Consider the following 17,154-nt stretch of genomic DNA (forward strand, 5'->3'; position numbering starts at 1 on the left):
TAGTATTATAAATCTGGCTGGGTACGGTGGCTCACGCCTGTAATGTCAGCACTTTGGGAGGCCAAGGCAGATGGACACGAGGTCAGGAGTTCAAGAACAGCCTGGCCAATATGGTGAAACCCCATCTCTACTAAAAAATACAAAAATTAGCTGGGCATGGTGGCTCACACCTGTAATTCCAGCTACTTGGGAGGCTGAGGCAGGAGAATCGCTTGAGCCCAGGAGGTGGGGAGGTTGCAGTGAGCTAAGATGTCACCACTGCACTCAAGCCCTTGCGACAGAGTGAGACTCCATCTCAAAAAAAAAAAGTTGTATAAATCTGAAGTTACAGTGCATAAACAAAAGTAACTGTTCCCTGCAAAGTCTTTATTTCATAATTCACAACTATATACTAAACACACTGCAGACTCATTCAACAGATATTTACTGAGTGTCTACTATGTATAAGAGAATCACCTGGACTGAAGAGGAGGACAGAAAAAAAAAAGGCCTTTTCAGAGATCTCAGTTGCACCCTGGGAAGTGATCACATTTATAAATTTAATTAAGACATTAGGGAATAGGAGACAAAATAAAGAGAAGTAGAGTGCCAGACCCCATTCAGTCATGCTAACACCTTATCCTTATTTGATTTTGTGAAGCTCTCAGTTTGATGGTTTCACCTACAAGTTTCATGGAACAAATGCATATTTTTAATTTAAATTAGCTCTGCTTTGAACTTTTTGTAACTATTGGATGAATTTAGAGTTAAACATCTCGATAAAACATTAAAGGTGTCACATAATCCAAAAGCTCTCATTTTAGAGGTGAAAAAATTAAGATCCTTGAAGACTCACTCAACCCCACACAATCAGTAGCAAAGCCACAACTGAAATCAAACCCACTTCTATGTCTACTATCTTTGATACCTCTGGCATGGAAAAGGAAGGGGCCACAAAGCACATTGGTATCAATCAGACAGGATCAACAGTATCTCTAATAATCTCCCAACTCAATTAAATGCCTATTATAACCTACATCAAATTTTTATTACTAAAATATTACCTTCATAAAGTGTTTACAGAAGACCAGGAAAATACAAAGACCCAACATATCTATCCTGTGTTGTACCAAGATTCAAATCTGTCTATATGTAATGATCTGGACCTCCTCTATATATATCCACATCAATCTCTAAGTGCTGAACATGGTACATTTATTATTTATGTAATTGGCAATTATTGGTTTTCAAACTCTTTTGACCATAGCCCACAGTAAAATTACCTTTTGAATTGCAATCCAGTATATACATATATGTTTGAGTGTGTGTACACAGAAAGAGGCAACTTAAAAGTTTCTCAAAGCAATATTTATCCTTATTATAGTATGAAACACTCTGTAATTTGCTATTCCATTCTCTCTCAATGTTGCAGAAAATTGTCACCAAGTACTAAGCTGAAGTCACAACCCACTAATGGGTAGCAACTCACAATTTGAAAAACACTAACTTTGAAGACTGGTTTTCAAGAGTAAGAAATTTTTCAAAGCCAGGCACAGTGGTGCACACTTGCAGTCCCAGCAACTCAGGAACCCGAGGTGAGAGGATCGCTTGAGCCCAGGAGTTCAAGGCTGCAGTGAGCTATGATCACATCACTGCATTCCAGCCTGGGCTACAGAGCAAGACCCCGCCTCTGGAAAAAGAAACAAAGAAATTTTTCAAGCCACCAGAATCCTAGCCTCCCCAGGAAGTAGAGATAGGGCAGTCATAAATTAAATATACTGAGTCGTTATGAAAACACAAACCTAGATATTTATCTTTTGCTTTTAATCTTTAAGAAATAATTTTAGCAAAAGCTCAATACTTTAGAAATGCAAAGTTTATATGGAGTGGTATTATATTAGATAACAATGGTGACCAGAAAGAGTTCTAAGTGACTAATTTGCTTTAGGGAAATATTAGGCATAGGGAAGAATCTGGCCTGTAATTGTAAACTTATGAGCTCAGTATTTCAATATTTAAATTATGTATAAGTTAAATTTAAATAAATTTGAGTAATTTTTCTTCAAGCAAAATGATAAGGATAAAATTATGTAATTCATTGCGCTACCATTCTTTTGAGGATATCTTTAGATAACCTATCTAAATATGGAAAACTGAATACATCTCTAAACTGTGTTCTCTGGAGGCAAAATAAAGACAAAGTTTAATAATAAGCTTTCTAAGCTGATTATCTGTTTTAGTATTTTTACATAATATATTATTTTTAGATTAATTCTACAGTCCTAAAATGATTGTAGCCTACTACACTGACAAATGGCTGATTTAAACACACCCCCCAAAATGCCCAGTTTCTAATATTACCTGAGAATATATACAGACATGTATTTTTCTATTCAAACACCAAAACTGAAAGCTGCGTCTATGCATAAACGCAAAACACGAGGCTCTCTGTACATACAGAAGAGGTTCCAGTTGTGTACATGGATATGCGTGTGTGTACACCAAGTTAAAAGTCAAAAACTTAAATATAAAATTTTAAGTAATGCAAATTTACATATTGTTGGCTTCAAAATAGCACAAATGAGAGTCACTGGTAAGATAGACTGTCAATAAAATAAGATGTTTTTAATGAAAAGTCACTCAAAGTACAATTCAAAAATGCTTAGGTTAATGAACTAGTTAAAGCAAATGTAGACGAAGCATAATAATGGATTGTCTATTATTAATAGGTGATATATCTACCTCATGGGAGTGTTGTGAGAATTAATAGATGCAAAGCACTTAAAACAGAGCCTAGCTTAAAGTACGTACACCTTAAGTCTTATTTAATAGTAGTCAACTCAGATGTTTTTAACAGCAATAATATGTAACTAAACTCCAGAAATGACGTTATTCTTGACTGCCTTTTTAAATTTGTTTCTCACTTACTCTGGCATCCTTGTCTCCGACAAAACAAATGACACGGAGAGATGGGACCCATCGTTTAAATTCATTCATCCAGTTGTGTAAAGTAGACTTTGGAACTAAAACCATGTGAGGTCCAGGAATATTTCGGTAGTGTTTCAGGTAACCAAGCAAAGCAATTGTTTGTAAAGTTTTCCCAAGGCCCTGCATTATCATCACAAGGAAAAACATCCATGAACATTTTCTCTGTAAGGAAACATTTTGTTAGGAACAACATAACAAAAGATCTTTGTCCACTATCTCGCAAGGGCAATTATGTTTCTACCAATGAAAAGTAAAAATGCCAAATACCTTTTTTTAAAGATAATCAAATCATTCCAATTCAGTATTGTACTTTCCGTGAGCACAAACAGAAACCAATAACTTGCAGTCAGAATGTTGCTCAACAAAGCAACTTTCTATTTAGAACATTTTTCCTCCTAAAGGAGAAAGCAATCTACTATATAATTTTTCTACTTGTTCTGAAGTTAGGAATTTTCTGTGTGTTTGTTTTATAAAGACACGCTTCCTTTGCCAGCCTGCTTAGATACTGGTCTTTCTTTCCTATTGTTCTTAACATTATTACAGCCCAGACATTAAATATTCAGACTATGTGTCTCAAGGGGCTTGTGGATCTGTACTTGCATCTCACACTCTTAAAAACTTTAGGAACCACAAAAGAACAGAACTTTGCAGCCAGAAAGAACCTGAGAGAGATCACCAACTCCAGAGGACTTTTTAAAAAATAATACATTCATTATCTATGAACCCATACCTAACCCATAAGAAAGGGAACTAAGTCCTTTTTGGGCCTCTTAAAACTGCTTTTGGTTTTATCTCTGAGCAAGATATATACTTCTTTTTATAAATGTCTGCTTAAAGCTATTTTTCTGATTGTATCCTATCTGATATGTCATTTAATGAGACAACTTTTATGAATACTATACATCAAAACCTTAAAATGTTTATACTCCTTAACCAAGTAATTCTACTTCTAGGAATCCTACGGAAATAATCTGAGAGGTACAGAAAAACTAAATTACAAGATTCTTATAGTGGCATTATTTACACTACACATCAGGCAATCCAAATGAACAGCAATAAGAGAGAAGCTGAATAAAACTATGGTACCTCCCAAGGATTATTATGCAATAATTAATTATGTTCAGAAAATGTCTTAATTACATGGAAAATATGTATTAATGTAAATAAATCAGAATGCCAAGTTATATATACAATATGATTTCAACTATACAAAATAAGTACACCCAGAAGAAAAAGACTAAAATGAAATATGCCAAAATGTTAGCTGTGATTACTTCTAAGTAGAAGAATTATAACTTAATTTTAATTATTCATTTTTTTCCAAATTTTCTATACTCCTTAAAGTGTCTATGTTTTAGTAATTAAAACATATCTGGTATCGGCTGGGTGCAGTGGCTCACACCTGTAATCCCAACACTTTGGGAGACCGAGGCAGATGGATCACCTGAAGTCAGGAGTTTGAGACCAGCCTGACCAACATGGTGAAACCCCATCTCTACTAAAAATACAAAATTAGCCAGGCGTGGTGGTGGGCGCCTGTAATCCCAGCTACCTGGGAGGCTGGGGGAGGAGAACCACTTGAACCCGGGAGGTAGAGGTTGCAGTAAGCCAAGATCACGCCATTGCACTCCAGCCTGGACGACAAGAGCAAAACTCCACCTCAAAAAAAATTATATATATATATATATATATATATGTAAGTATACATTATATATTATATATATTTATACATAATATATTATATATTTATACATAATATATTATGTATAAATATACAATATATTATATATATTATATATATTATGTATAAATATATAATATATTATGTATAAATATATATTATATATATTTAATATTATATATAAAATACATATATCTGATATCAGCACAAATTCATCACTAAAGATCAGATCCTTCATGTTTAGACAGGCTGCAGCCAAGAGCTGCTTGGGGCAAATAATCCTGGTCCTTCCATTGTCCAATTAACCAAACTCCTCCCCTTCTGAGCTGACAACAGTCTTCAAACTAGAATACCTAAATATAAGGAGCTACAGACCCTTGCTTTAAGGGATCCTCTGCCACACACCTAACAGTTGCTCAACCAGGGATGAGTACTTATGCGACTGACTACCAACTATACTAGACACCATAGGGCATGTATCATCATGTGGCTCTTCTGGATAATAGTGATTACAAGTACGGTTTCAGACTCACATAAATATGAGTATCATTGACTTATATGGATTTAGAACTTTCCCTGCCCTCTCTTAAATCCCATTTTATTAATTTGGTCTTAAAATACAAATATGGGGCTGGGCGCGGTGGCTCACGCCTGTAATCCCAGCACTTTGGGAGGCTGAGGAGGGAGGATCATGAGGTCAGGAGATCGAGACCATGGTGAAACCCCGTCTCTACTAAAAAAATACAAAAAATTAGCTGGGCGCAGTGGCGGGCGCCTGTAGTCCCAGCTACTCGGGAGGCTGAGGCAGGAGAATGGCGTGAACCTAGAAGGCGGAGCTTGCAGTGAGCCAAGATCACACCACTGCACTCCAGCCTGAGTGACAGAGTGAGACTCCGTCTCAAAAAAAAAAAAAAGCCTTCATATATTCCCCCTTTAGCTGATGAATTAGCATCTTATGTGCCTTACTTTTCCCTGTTCAGTTATTTTATTTACACGTTTGTAACTCCTTCACTGATTTCCAAAGCACCACCATGCACTGTACTGTATCAAGATTCAACATTACTCTTTATTCATTCCTTATTCCACCTATGCACTTTTTGATTGTTCACAAGTCGAAATATTGATAATCATTCACATATGCATATATTCAGACAGTCATTTATGTATTGTTTGGTTTGTATACCCCACCTTATTCCCAAAAGGATTTCAGGTAGCCTACAATGAAAACATGGAACATAAATTAATGGCAAAATAGAAATAAAGAGATGACAAGGAAAGTAAGAAAGACAAGTAGATAAAGAATAGGAAAAGACAGAAGGACACACAGGGCAGACCATTAAAGGTTACATAAGGCCAGGGTAGGGGTGGCTCACACCTGTAATCCCAGCACTTTGGGAGGCCGAGGCAGGTGGATCACGAGGTCAGGAGTTCAAGACCAGCCTGGCCAAAACGGTAAAACCCCATCTCTACTAAAAATACAAAAAAATTAGCCAGACATGGTGGCAGGCGCCTGTAACCCCAGCTATTCAGGAGACTGAGACAGAGAATTGCTTGAACCTGGGAGGTGGAGGTGGCAGTGAGCCAAGATTGTGCCACTGCACTCCAGTCTGGGTGACAGAGCAAGACTCCATCTCAAAAAATTTAAAAAAATTAAAAAGTTACATAAAGGCATCATTTGGGCATCCATCTTGTCTCTGTGCTTCCTGGAAGCCAAAATGCAAACAAAAACAAAAGTACAGAGAAGGTTTTTGGACCATTTGAGGAAAGCTCAGTAAGAGTTTTATGGCCTGTGAAAGTCTGTTCCAGCAGTGACTTAACGAAACGATTCTAGCCGGGCGCTGTGGCTCACACCTGTAATCCCAACACTTTGGGAGGTCGAGGTGGGAGGACTGCTTGAGTCCAGGAGTTCAGTCTGGGTGACATGGCGAGACCTGTCTCTACTAAAAATAAAAATAAAAATTAGCCCAGTGTGGTGGGCATGTGCCTGGAGTCACAGCTACTCAGGAGGCTGAGGCAGGAGTATCGCTTGAACCCAGAAGTCAAGGGTGCAGTGAGCCGAGATTGCACCACTGCACTCAAGCCTGGACAACACAGAGAGACCCTCTCTCAAAAAAATAATAATAATTCTAAGACTACAAAATACCTTTTACATGATAACAACTTTTAAAAAGTCTCCAGGCATCAGAGAGGCAGGTAAGCTCAGGTTTTTCAAATTTACATAAAAATCATTGATAACTGAGAATGTGTTTTTAGCTACCAATTCCTTACCATTTCATCAGCCAGAATGCCATTGACTCCATTTTCATATAAAGAGATCAACCAATTCAGTCCTCGAATCTGATAATCTCTCAGTGGCCCCCCTTTCACATCTGGGGAAAAAATGCGAGGACGTTTCATACTTTCATGAACATACTCAAGTAAAATTTTTCTAAAACTAAATTGAAAAAGAACTCACCAATGTGATGAAGTACTTACATGAAGGTGACACCTCAAATCTAATACACACATTAGATGTTTTCCGACTCTCCGACAGTAGCTCTTCATCTTCTTCTTGCTCTGTGCGCCTATGGCGGTAGCTGAAATTAAAAAAGGAAATCCCCTCATATTCGACCTAAATGATAAGGTACCAATTAAATCAGTGTACATGGCTATTATCTTTTATAGAAAAAGAATGAGTTGTCCAAGGTCTTGCTTAGAAATCAGTAGAATCAGCCTACATTTTTACTGATCAGCCTCCAGTGAGAAAAAAATATAGTTGTCTTCAAAACATAATTATAATGGCAAATTTTTTGTCACATGAAGGTATACTGAACAATGAAGAGGGAAGGGGTACATGAAGGGATCAAGGGAGGACAGGAGGAAGAAAAGGTAGGAGAAAGGAAAGAAAGTAGAGAGAGAGGTGCCAACATACTCTCCAGCAGAAATTAAGCTCTGCTTTTCATCTTTCTTTATTCGGGGACGTCCCAATTTCATGTTCAGTGGAGATGTTGGAGATTTCTGTGCTGAAGGCTGAATGAAATGTGCAAAAAGTTCTGTCTGCTTCAGTAAAAATTCAAATCTCTTTGCTCGGTCGGCTTTCTAATTTGCAAAACAAAAGAAAAGTAAGGACTTTCCTTTTCATTCCTTCAAAGTTATTTAACAAATACTTTTATTGCATTTACTTTGAACAGCATTCTTAGCACTTGAAACATTAATCCATTCAATTCTCTTAAGAAACCTACGACGTAATTACAAGTATCATCTCCATTGTAACTACATGATACTAAAGCACAGAGAGGGTAAGTAATTTGCCCAACCTTGCACAGCAAATAAGTAGCAGAATTTGAAAATGCATTTTCAAATAGTTTGAAGGGAAGAAAAATGATCTGACAGACAGTACATTCCCCAATAAGAAATACCCTTCTTAAAGAGTCATAATCATAAAGCAAATCCTCTTTCCAAAACATTATTTTATTAAATAAAATAGTAACAAAATTAAGCATCAAATATATAACATATCCCAAATATTGAAATATAAATTAACTATGATATATATACCATAAACTGAACTCTTAAGAATTTCCAAGTTGTATCCAGAAATAACTTAAATCTTAAAATACAGTATCATCTTGTCTCAAAATATTTTCAATGTCATGGTATAATAATGTAATAAACATTCCTCTCTTCACTCGCAGGGATCTAGAAAACTGTATTTTGTGCTAGTAGCATATAAACTTTCTCCCCAAAGTAAGCAGAATTTGTGAAAAATATATAAACACACGCACATATATGTGAAATAGTTAATATTTATTAACTATTAAAAGTTGATATGTATTCTAATTTCTCAATAAATTGTAAAAGGTCAGGGAACGTGTACCATATACAGGCAATAAAACTTTGTTTCACTAAAAAAATCTTAAAAGACCAAAAGATATGTACATCATTCTAGATAAAGGAAAAAATAGACTATTTATTTATTCAAAGTCACTTTCCAACCACAGAGAATACTTGATTGCTAATGAAGGATGCATAATTAATAACCCAGAAAACTTACAGAAGCGTTCATTAACATAAATATAAGAGTTAGATAAATTCAGACCACAAGCTGGAAGGAGGCCAGAAACTTTCCATTTTATATTATCCTCACTGGAATGTTATTTTTAGAGCTGTTAAAACATTGCCTACCTACATTAGATGTGGCCTTAAACATTAAGTCTTATAAAATAGCTATCGACAACCAAAAAATATATTTCATCTCTACTTATTTTTATAATATTACTGCAAAAACAACCCCTCAGCGGAAAAAAAAATCCGTTTCAACCACCTGTTAAATTCTTGAAAGATCCAAGGTTATAAGAGTTTAGTTAAAATTAAAGCTAAAATATGTATTTTAGTAACTAAAAATTAAATAATTAAATGTATTATAGCAAGCAATATGTAAGTATAACTAAGATTATGCTGCTTAAATATGTGATATCTTCATGCATTGGACAAATATTCTTCCCTTTAAAGTGTACTGACATACTACATGTTTCATTAATGTGTAGCATTTATTCATATGTCCAAAGAATGAGAAAGAAAGAAAAATACGTCAATCTGGCTTTGTGACTGGATTTCTCTCAGGTCACAAAGCCACAGTGGTATTATCACCAACATTTTCACCTCATAAATAAATATTTCTAGCTTAAAGCACTTTATTATGGGACAGAGAGCACTGAACAAAAATGAGATGTGACTTCTAGTCCCAACTATGACATATAGCTTCCCTGATCCTTTATTTCCTCATCTGAAAATGAGGAGGTGAATTTATTCAACAGAAAATATTGTGATAGATTGTATATTAAATTATTTTCCAATTCTAAAATCGATGATTCTCTATGCATTATATATACACATGTATTTTTTCATCTTTAACATCTCAACTATAAAAATTAACTACAGCATTCACTATCCTATCCAAGACTACAGTTACCATTTTCTCTTCATATTCTGGGTCCATTTCCTTTTCAGATTTAGGCGCTTTAGCAGCAAGTTTGAGTTGAAATGAAGAAACGTTTTTCTAGAATTTCAAAGAAAATAAATGTCACCAAATTGCAAAGCAAGGTTCTTAAACTGGTCAATGCTCTCATTAGAAGAAGGCAGAAAGTAATTACATAACTAAATATATAAATCAATGTGGGACATGTATGGACCAATGATGAGAGCATGTCACAAAGCAAGGCTTATGATTAATCCAGTTCTGTACACCTGAGGTCCAATAAAAAAAATCTGAAAAATTGTGAATGCCAGAGAAATATTAATTGGAATAAAACCCAAAAGGCAAGACATTGAGCTTTCTCATCCATTCTTTAATTTATAGTGTAAGAAAATGTGTAAACATTAAATAAGAGATTTTAAAATCTAGAAAAGGCTAATATCAACCACAAACCAAAGAACTCAAAGAAAGTAAATATTAATTCTCAGAAACACTCCTTTATGTCATGGAAATATGCCACACTTTCAGAAGAAAAACTGTGGTTTCTGTTCCTAAAACGATATTTTTTAAATTGTTTTCATAGTATTATAAGTATTTAATTTTTATGTAATGCAATGTGATCATATATACTTAATATAATAGTACAGTTTTAAACTTTTGGCTTATGTTAATCTTCTCTAACTGGGAAGAAAACTACTTTAAACTATTTATATTGCATAAACATTTGGTAGAAGCAACTTGTCAAGGCTATTTAACTATTAATGTTTGATATTTTTAAATTGTAATTTAGCGAAAACTAACATCAATCAATAACTTAATACAGAGATTATCTGGGGAAGGGGGTTATCTCATGCACCCTATCCTTTGTAAAGACAAGCCTGTACTGGCAAATATAAATACATATATAGAATAAGCCTCCTTCCCTATAAGAAATCAAGAAATAAAATAATAAAAACACAAATCTACCCATCAGAACCAAAGATGAGAGTATTTCAGTTTTAACACAGACTTTGCATAAGTGAAAGCACAAATTTGTTCGTGAAAACTATCACGGCTTTTGTCAACCTATTTATGAAAACTTAGGTCAAAAATCAACAGAATGTGACCTTAAACATAAGAAAAATATGGCCCCCATTATGTCTTCCAATATTTACTAAAATTTCTATTTTGAGGAAATCCAAACTGAGATTATGGAATTTGACCTTGTCCAGACTCTTACTTTGTAGCACTGATCAGATATCATTCAGTTACACTAACCCAAATAATAACCATCTTGATTTACAGCATCTGATATGTACACATCTATGTGGAATGTTTTGAATGTAATCCTGGATGGATGAGAATAGAAAACTGCTAAAGAGCCCCTCAAACTCACACTTTCAGGCTGCCATATATAATATAAATCGTATTTATTTTCAAAGCAACAAGAAAAATTGAGTATCAAATCCATACCTTTATCATTCATTCCTCGGAAGGTTATATGAAGTGTAGTTTTCCAGTATCAAAACAATGAAAATTACTTTGCCTCATACACACAAATATATATGATAATGTGGGAAGTACACTTACAGAAAATTAAAGCTTTAATCCTAGAAAAACATTTTACCCATTACTTTTTTGCTTACCTTGCGGTAGACTACCATCAAAATCTAATTATATGCTAATTAAATTCCTAATCTTGAGCAGGCTATTAAAAGCTGTGGGTAATTACTTAATTGGCACTATCTTCCACAACAAATTTTAAAATACCTACCTTCTAAACCTTCTCGTGTGTGTGTGTGTGTGTGTGTGTGTGTGTGTATTCTCAAAACTACATTTTTTCATACAAGAAAAGATGAAAGGTGACTAAGAGACTCTAATGAATTCCTTTGGATTTTGTTATCTGAGTCTAGGTGCCATGAGAATGCAGCACAAGGTCAACAAAATGGCTTGTTTTAAAGACCATGACCTTTTTCTTGACGTTTTCATTACCAAAGATACCATCTCCAATTTCTACAGTGTTGGGTAATCCAACCGTCACTTAAACCAACTAAATTCAACAACCAGAAAGTAAGCAAAAATACCTTTGAGTAGGTAAATGTCACAGGTCAATTCACTAATTCTCATCTACTGTATTCATCATGAAAGCGCTCTCATTCAGAAACCTATTTTCTCTTTATTTGGTAGACAATTCCACCAAGTTTGAAAATCTGGCTTCCCATTCACCGAGAATACAAGCAACAGTAAATGACATGGAAATATCACTAGATGAAGGCACTCTACAAGAAGGCACGGCAGAAACCCAGGACGAAAATGTCTTCCACTGCAGTAGCATCACTGATTCTTGGTGTGCACGTGTCATTATTTCCCTCTCCCTGCTTTATCACTGACACTTTTGTATTTTACAGTTGTTTTCAAATGAGTTTATGGTTTTGTTACACCTATAATCTTTATCATAAACTAACATATTATTTCTGGTGAAACTAGATGAGGTATTTAAAAAGTGATCACTAACAGCCTGGCAATTAAGGAAGAAGACAGAAAATTTTTATTTATTTATTTATTTTGAGACGGAGTCTCACTGTGTTGCTCAGGTTGGAGGGCAGTGGTGTGATCTCGGCTCACTGCAACCTCAGCCTTCCGGGTTCAAGCGATTCTCCTGCCTCAGCCTCCCAAGTAGCTGGGATTACAGGTGCCTGCCACCACACTCGGCTAATTTTTTTTTTTTATATATTTTTAGTAGAGACAGGGCTTCACCATATTGGCCAGGCTGGTTTCGAACTCCTGACCTCAAGTGATCCACCCACCTCGGCCTCCCAAAGTGCTAGGATTACAGGCGCGAGCCACGGCGCCTGGCCAGAAAAATTATTTTTAAAAATCAACACAATACTAGAAGAGTCTGGTAGGTGGTTACTTAATTGAGAGGGAACAACCTGCGGGATTTCAGGTGCCTTTGTGTCACTGTCAAGAATACACTAACTGATGGCCATGAAGAAGAGGTTAATCTGCACTTTTAGTACACAATTTAAAGTGTCAAGGTAGTATGTAATGTATTTCAATTTTTAATGAAAAATTAAAAATAAAAATGGATATCCAGGAAGTTCCTGACATACAGCACCTCATTTCCCTATCCTGGGTGGACAAATGAAGTACTGGTAGGGCAACTTCTAATGAGGGAAGAGTTGACAAATATGTAGGCATCAACTCAGTGTTTATATTATATAGTTTTTTTATTGGTCTCCCGTTTTTTCACAATTCAAAATTTTATACAAAATTCAAAAATTTATACAATCTGGAAATTCGACAACCTTTCCTGCCATACAAAAGGCAGTTTGGCACTCACATTTGCCCAGTCTAGGGAATAAAAGGCACACAGACATTTCCGAATTTCACAACATTTGATTTATATTGATGCTTGGTATTACGCCCACTTTTAATCAACAATATTGTCTTACTAATCCAAGTACCGCGTAGATCTTACAATGTGTATGTTTTCTACGGTTTTCATTTAGCACTACAATTGTCCTTCTGTTTAGTCAACCTTGTAATAGTAAAATATGTCACATAAGCAACTGCTAAATTTAATATTACTCTTCTCATTTAAGGCGAAAGGTGTTCATTTTCCTCAAAAGCTTTTCATTTGGTCGTATAGTATCATATAATGATTCAGACAAAGCCACTTGAGATCTCTAAAGCATAATTACCCACCTTTTTAAAATTGCGATATGACTAATCGTAAATGGGAAAAAATCCACCCATAAACGATTAGTTATGCAATTTTATCATACATCAAAAATGCTTATGCCCCATCCTATTTTTATGTCAATTTTTCAATGTTTTATAGTTTTATTTGCATGTCTCGGCCACACAAAATGTGCCTTATGGAGATAATACATATTTTCTGGATTGGCTTTAATATGTGTCAGAGCGGTTCCCTTACGTTAGAAGCAGCTCATCTTGGCGACGCTGAGTTTTTTAAAAATTAAAGGAGGAAAAAAAAAAAAAAACCTGTGTGTGTTCAGGAGCCAGCAGCGCCCACTAGGAGAGGGAGGCGGAAGCCTGGAAAGCTTGGGGCCGGATTGAGGGACCATTGGGGTGGCCCTGGAGTGAAACCCTATACCGTCGGGGGCGGGGCAGAAGAGGGTGAGGGTGCAGATGTTGGAAATTTTCCTAAGCCAGCGTCCAAGGTTCCTCAGTTTGGGGGGGTGGGGGGTACGACGCAGAGAGCTCCTTTCCTCGGGGTGACACCCCCACCTCGGCAGGCGGGGTTCAAACGAACAAGGGATGGTTTTTTTCCTGCCATCCAAAAGACCGACATTGCCAATGAAAGAAAGAAATGTCTTCCCTGTCACCCTCCACTCAGCAAGCACCAGCACCTTGAAATTCAAATTACAAAAAAAGCCCCAGCAAAACCCCTTCAGCGCGAGTGTGGGATTGAAGGGCCCAGATTTCCCAGGCAGAGGCCGACGGGAAGGGGGGGGAGAGGGAGCGAGCGAGAGGAGAGGGAGAGGCGGAGGCTTTTTCCTGCACAGCCCCATCCCCCACCCTGTTACCCGAGTTCCGGGAAGGTGGAGGGGGTCGGGGGCTGTCGAGGGGCTCCCGAGCCCCCAGGCCGCGGGAGAGCGGGCACCCCTCCACCCCGCGCCGCTCCCGCCCGCGCCCAGCCCCGCCCCCGTCCTCCAGGCGGCGAGAAGGAAAGGGGGAGGGGAGCGAACGCCAGGCGGTTCCGCCGCCGACCCCCGCACCCGCCGCCCCTAGCCCCGCAAAGCTCCGCGGGTACCTGTCGGCGCCGAAAGGTCAGGGTTTGGGCCCCTCAGAGAGGCCAGGCACAGGATTTGTCCACCACACACACACCCCCTTCCTATTTACCTCCTTCTTCTTCTCGCCCTTCTCCGTGGCCACGGTGGCTTCGGTGGCCGCGGCGGCCGCTCCCTCCTCCTGAGAGGTGGACGGCCCCGGCTGCTCGTCCTCTATGACCACGATAGTGGCGGTCGCATCCGCGGCTGCCACGGTGGCTGCCACTGCGGCGGTGTCCTGCTCCATGCCGTGGGAGCGGGAACGAGGAGGGGGACGAGGCAGGGGACGAGGGCTCCTGGGCGGCGGCAGTGGCTGCACTGGAAAGAGCTAGATGGAGCAGGGGTGGGGAATCACTCCGCTTCCAACCCCTTCGCTCAGGCCCCCCCTTCTTTAAATAACCCTCAACCCTGCCCCACTTCCGTCCACCCACCCTACGTCATGGCCTCCCCCCGTCACTCTCCCCCCTTCCTCCACCCCCCCTCAACGATCGCGAGACTCCCCTTCCCCACCCAGAGCCCGGGCCGGCCCCGCACGACCAACTGTTGCCTGAGTGTGGGGCGCGGACAGGGGTGGAGGCGGGAACCCACAACTCGCGGCCGCCTGAAAATCTCCTTTCCCACACGCCCCCAACAGTGAGCCTGAGCTCCCCTCGCAGATGCGTGCAGAACGAATCCTCTTTCCCTTAAATCTGCTCTTTGTACCTCGGGGCGCTCTCCCCTTCTTGCACAAAGAACTTTTCCTCTGCTCCTAACTGTACTGTAGAAGGTCTTTTTCACCATTTGCAAAGCGCGGAACCCCTCTGGGACTGCCCTTTCCCAGATCCCTAAAGAGGTAGGATTAGCGGTGCTGTTTCCACCTTCCTAAATTCTGCACAAAGAGAAGCACTCCTTGAATCTTTTGATTGCAGCTGCAAACACATTCACTTACAAGGCAGTCTGACTCTCAAGTTTTACGTATATTTGCTCTATTTTCACCTCTGGTACCTCTCAGGTAGCCAATGTGCAGGAACCCTTCTCTTGCCTTCACCACTACATTTTTAAATTCCTAGGGGACAAGGTTCCCCACCGAACCTGGGGCAACATGTGATAGGCACTCAATATTAGTAATTGAAATGAATTACTGTGATTTTTTGGCACAGGTTCTATTTGCACCTCCATTATTATTTGGTAATAATACAACACTGGTAATATGAATGATCATGGATATAAAATCATTTCGTGATACAGAATCAATCAGTGTCCATCAGCAGGTGAATGGTTAAGGAAAATGTGATCTGTATACACAATGGAATACTATTCAGCCATAAAAAAGAATGAAATGTCATTTGCAGCAACATAAATGAAACTGATGTTTATTATGTTGCACAAAATAAACCAGACACAGAGAGACAAATATCACATGTTCTCACTCATATGTGGGAGCTAAAAAGTTGATCTCATGGAGGTAGAGAGTAAAATGATAGGTACCAGAAGACTGGGAAGGGTGTGTGGGGTTGAGGCGGATCAATGAAGAGAGGTTGGTTAATGAGTACAAATATACAGTTAGATGGAAAGAATAAGTTCTAATGTTCAAAGTAGAGTAGGATGACTCTAGTGAACAAACAATGCAATGTATATTTCGAAATAGCTAGAAGAGAGGACATGAAATGTTCCCAACACATAGAAATGATAAATACTTGAGGCAATGGAGACTCTAAATACCCTGACTTGAGAAGGACCCTTAAGGACAGCAACAGTGGAGGATTTATTTTTTACCATATTGCAGCTATTGAAAGATAGAATTCTTCTTTCATTGCATGGGGCTGCAAAGGAGAAAAGCTCAAGAAATATTTGTTGTGTATTGGTGTGTCCCTGCTTTCAAGTCAGTTTTGTTCCGCTGTATTTCTCATTGTCAGTGTACAGTATTTCGGTTACATCGTGGGTTAAATGCACTTTTGTGAGGAAATCTGGGAAACTCACATCCCTTTATAACACCTTTTTTTGTGTGTGGGGACATGTGTTCCATGTTCCAAAAAAAAGAATTTAAAAATTTATTTGGGGGCAGAACATATTTGTACGTTGGCAATTTTCCATGCATGTATAATGCAATCCTTTTCAAGATGACGCGGCTACCAAGTATATGAATTTGGCTGGAAAGGTCAATGCTTGGTCAACAGACCTTGCCACAGGATTCATGTAAATATTGCCCTTTGGCTTGTGGCAACAGCTGCTATTTACAGAGCATGTGCTATCCTTATTTGTAAATCTGCCTAAAATTCATGATCTGTAGACTTTGTTCAACAAGAGTCATCTCATTTCTGAGCCTACTCAACACCTTGCTCTATCTGCTACTACTTTCCCAAATTATGTCTTTTCATTTGAAATGGTCTTGGATTGCTCTATTCCATTGGAGTTGGAGAACAGAGCAAACTTTTATAAAGAACTGGCTCTCACGCCTGCAATCCCAGCACTTTGGGAGGCCGAGGCAGGCTGATCACAAGGAGATCCAGACCATCCTGGCCAACATGGTGAAACCCCGTCTCTACTAAAAATACAAAAATTAGCTGGGTATGGTGGTGCATGCCTGTAATCCCAGCTACTCGGGAGGCTGAGGCAGGAGAATCGCTTGAACCCAGGAGGCAGAGATTGCGGCGAGCCAAGATCAAGCCACTGCACTCCAGCCTGGCAACAGAGCGAGACTCCGTATCAAAAAATAAAATAAAAATAAAAATAAACTGGGAACCTCAGAACTAATCCCGGTCTACCGGTCAATACGTCCATTTTGGTAGATTATAGGG

At 38.5% G+C, this 17,154-nt stretch overlaps 1 protein-coding gene and 1 non-coding gene across 8 annotated transcripts in view; one reads left to right on the forward strand and one right to left on the reverse strand.

Annotated features, from left to right (window-relative positions):
- The window catches only part of SMARCA1 (SWI/SNF related, matrix associated, actin dependent regulator of chromatin, subfamily a, member 1), a 77,208-nt gene extending 62,425 nt beyond the window's left edge, over positions 1 to 14,783 (reverse strand). For 4 of the 7 annotated variants that reach the window (XM_030806953.1, XM_030806952.1, XM_030806951.1 and 1 more), the window contains exons 1-6: positions 14,451 to 14,783; positions 9,600 to 9,686; positions 7,560 to 7,726; positions 7,124 to 7,224; positions 6,917 to 7,017; positions 2,908 to 3,087 (exon numbers count right to left, since the gene is read on the reverse strand). In XM_030806953.1, the coding sequence (XP_030662813.1) occupies positions 2,908 to 3,087; positions 6,917 to 7,017; positions 7,124 to 7,224; positions 7,560 to 7,726; positions 9,600 to 9,686; positions 14,451 to 14,624 (810 nt within the window). In that variant the 5' untranslated portion in view covers positions 14,625 to 14,783. The remainder of the gene's footprint in view (positions 1 to 2,907; positions 3,088 to 6,916; positions 7,018 to 7,123; positions 7,225 to 7,559; positions 7,727 to 9,599; positions 9,687 to 14,450) is intronic. The other 3 variants (XM_030806948.1, XM_030806949.1, XM_030806954.1) reach the window with 2 other exon arrangements.
- On the forward strand, positions 9,815 to 9,886 carry LOC115833464. Its single transcript, XR_004028895.1, has one exon. It is a non-coding gene; the product is annotated as a small nucleolar RNA SNORD112 (small nucleolar RNA).
- Positions 14,784 to 17,154: the final 2,371 nt, after the last annotated feature.

The sequence above is a fragment of the Nomascus leucogenys genome, chromosome X (genome assembly GCF_006542625.1).
Source record: "Nomascus leucogenys isolate Asia chromosome X, Asia_NLE_v1, whole genome shotgun sequence".
NCBI lineage: Eukaryota > Metazoa > Chordata > Mammalia > Primates > Hylobatidae > Nomascus > Nomascus leucogenys.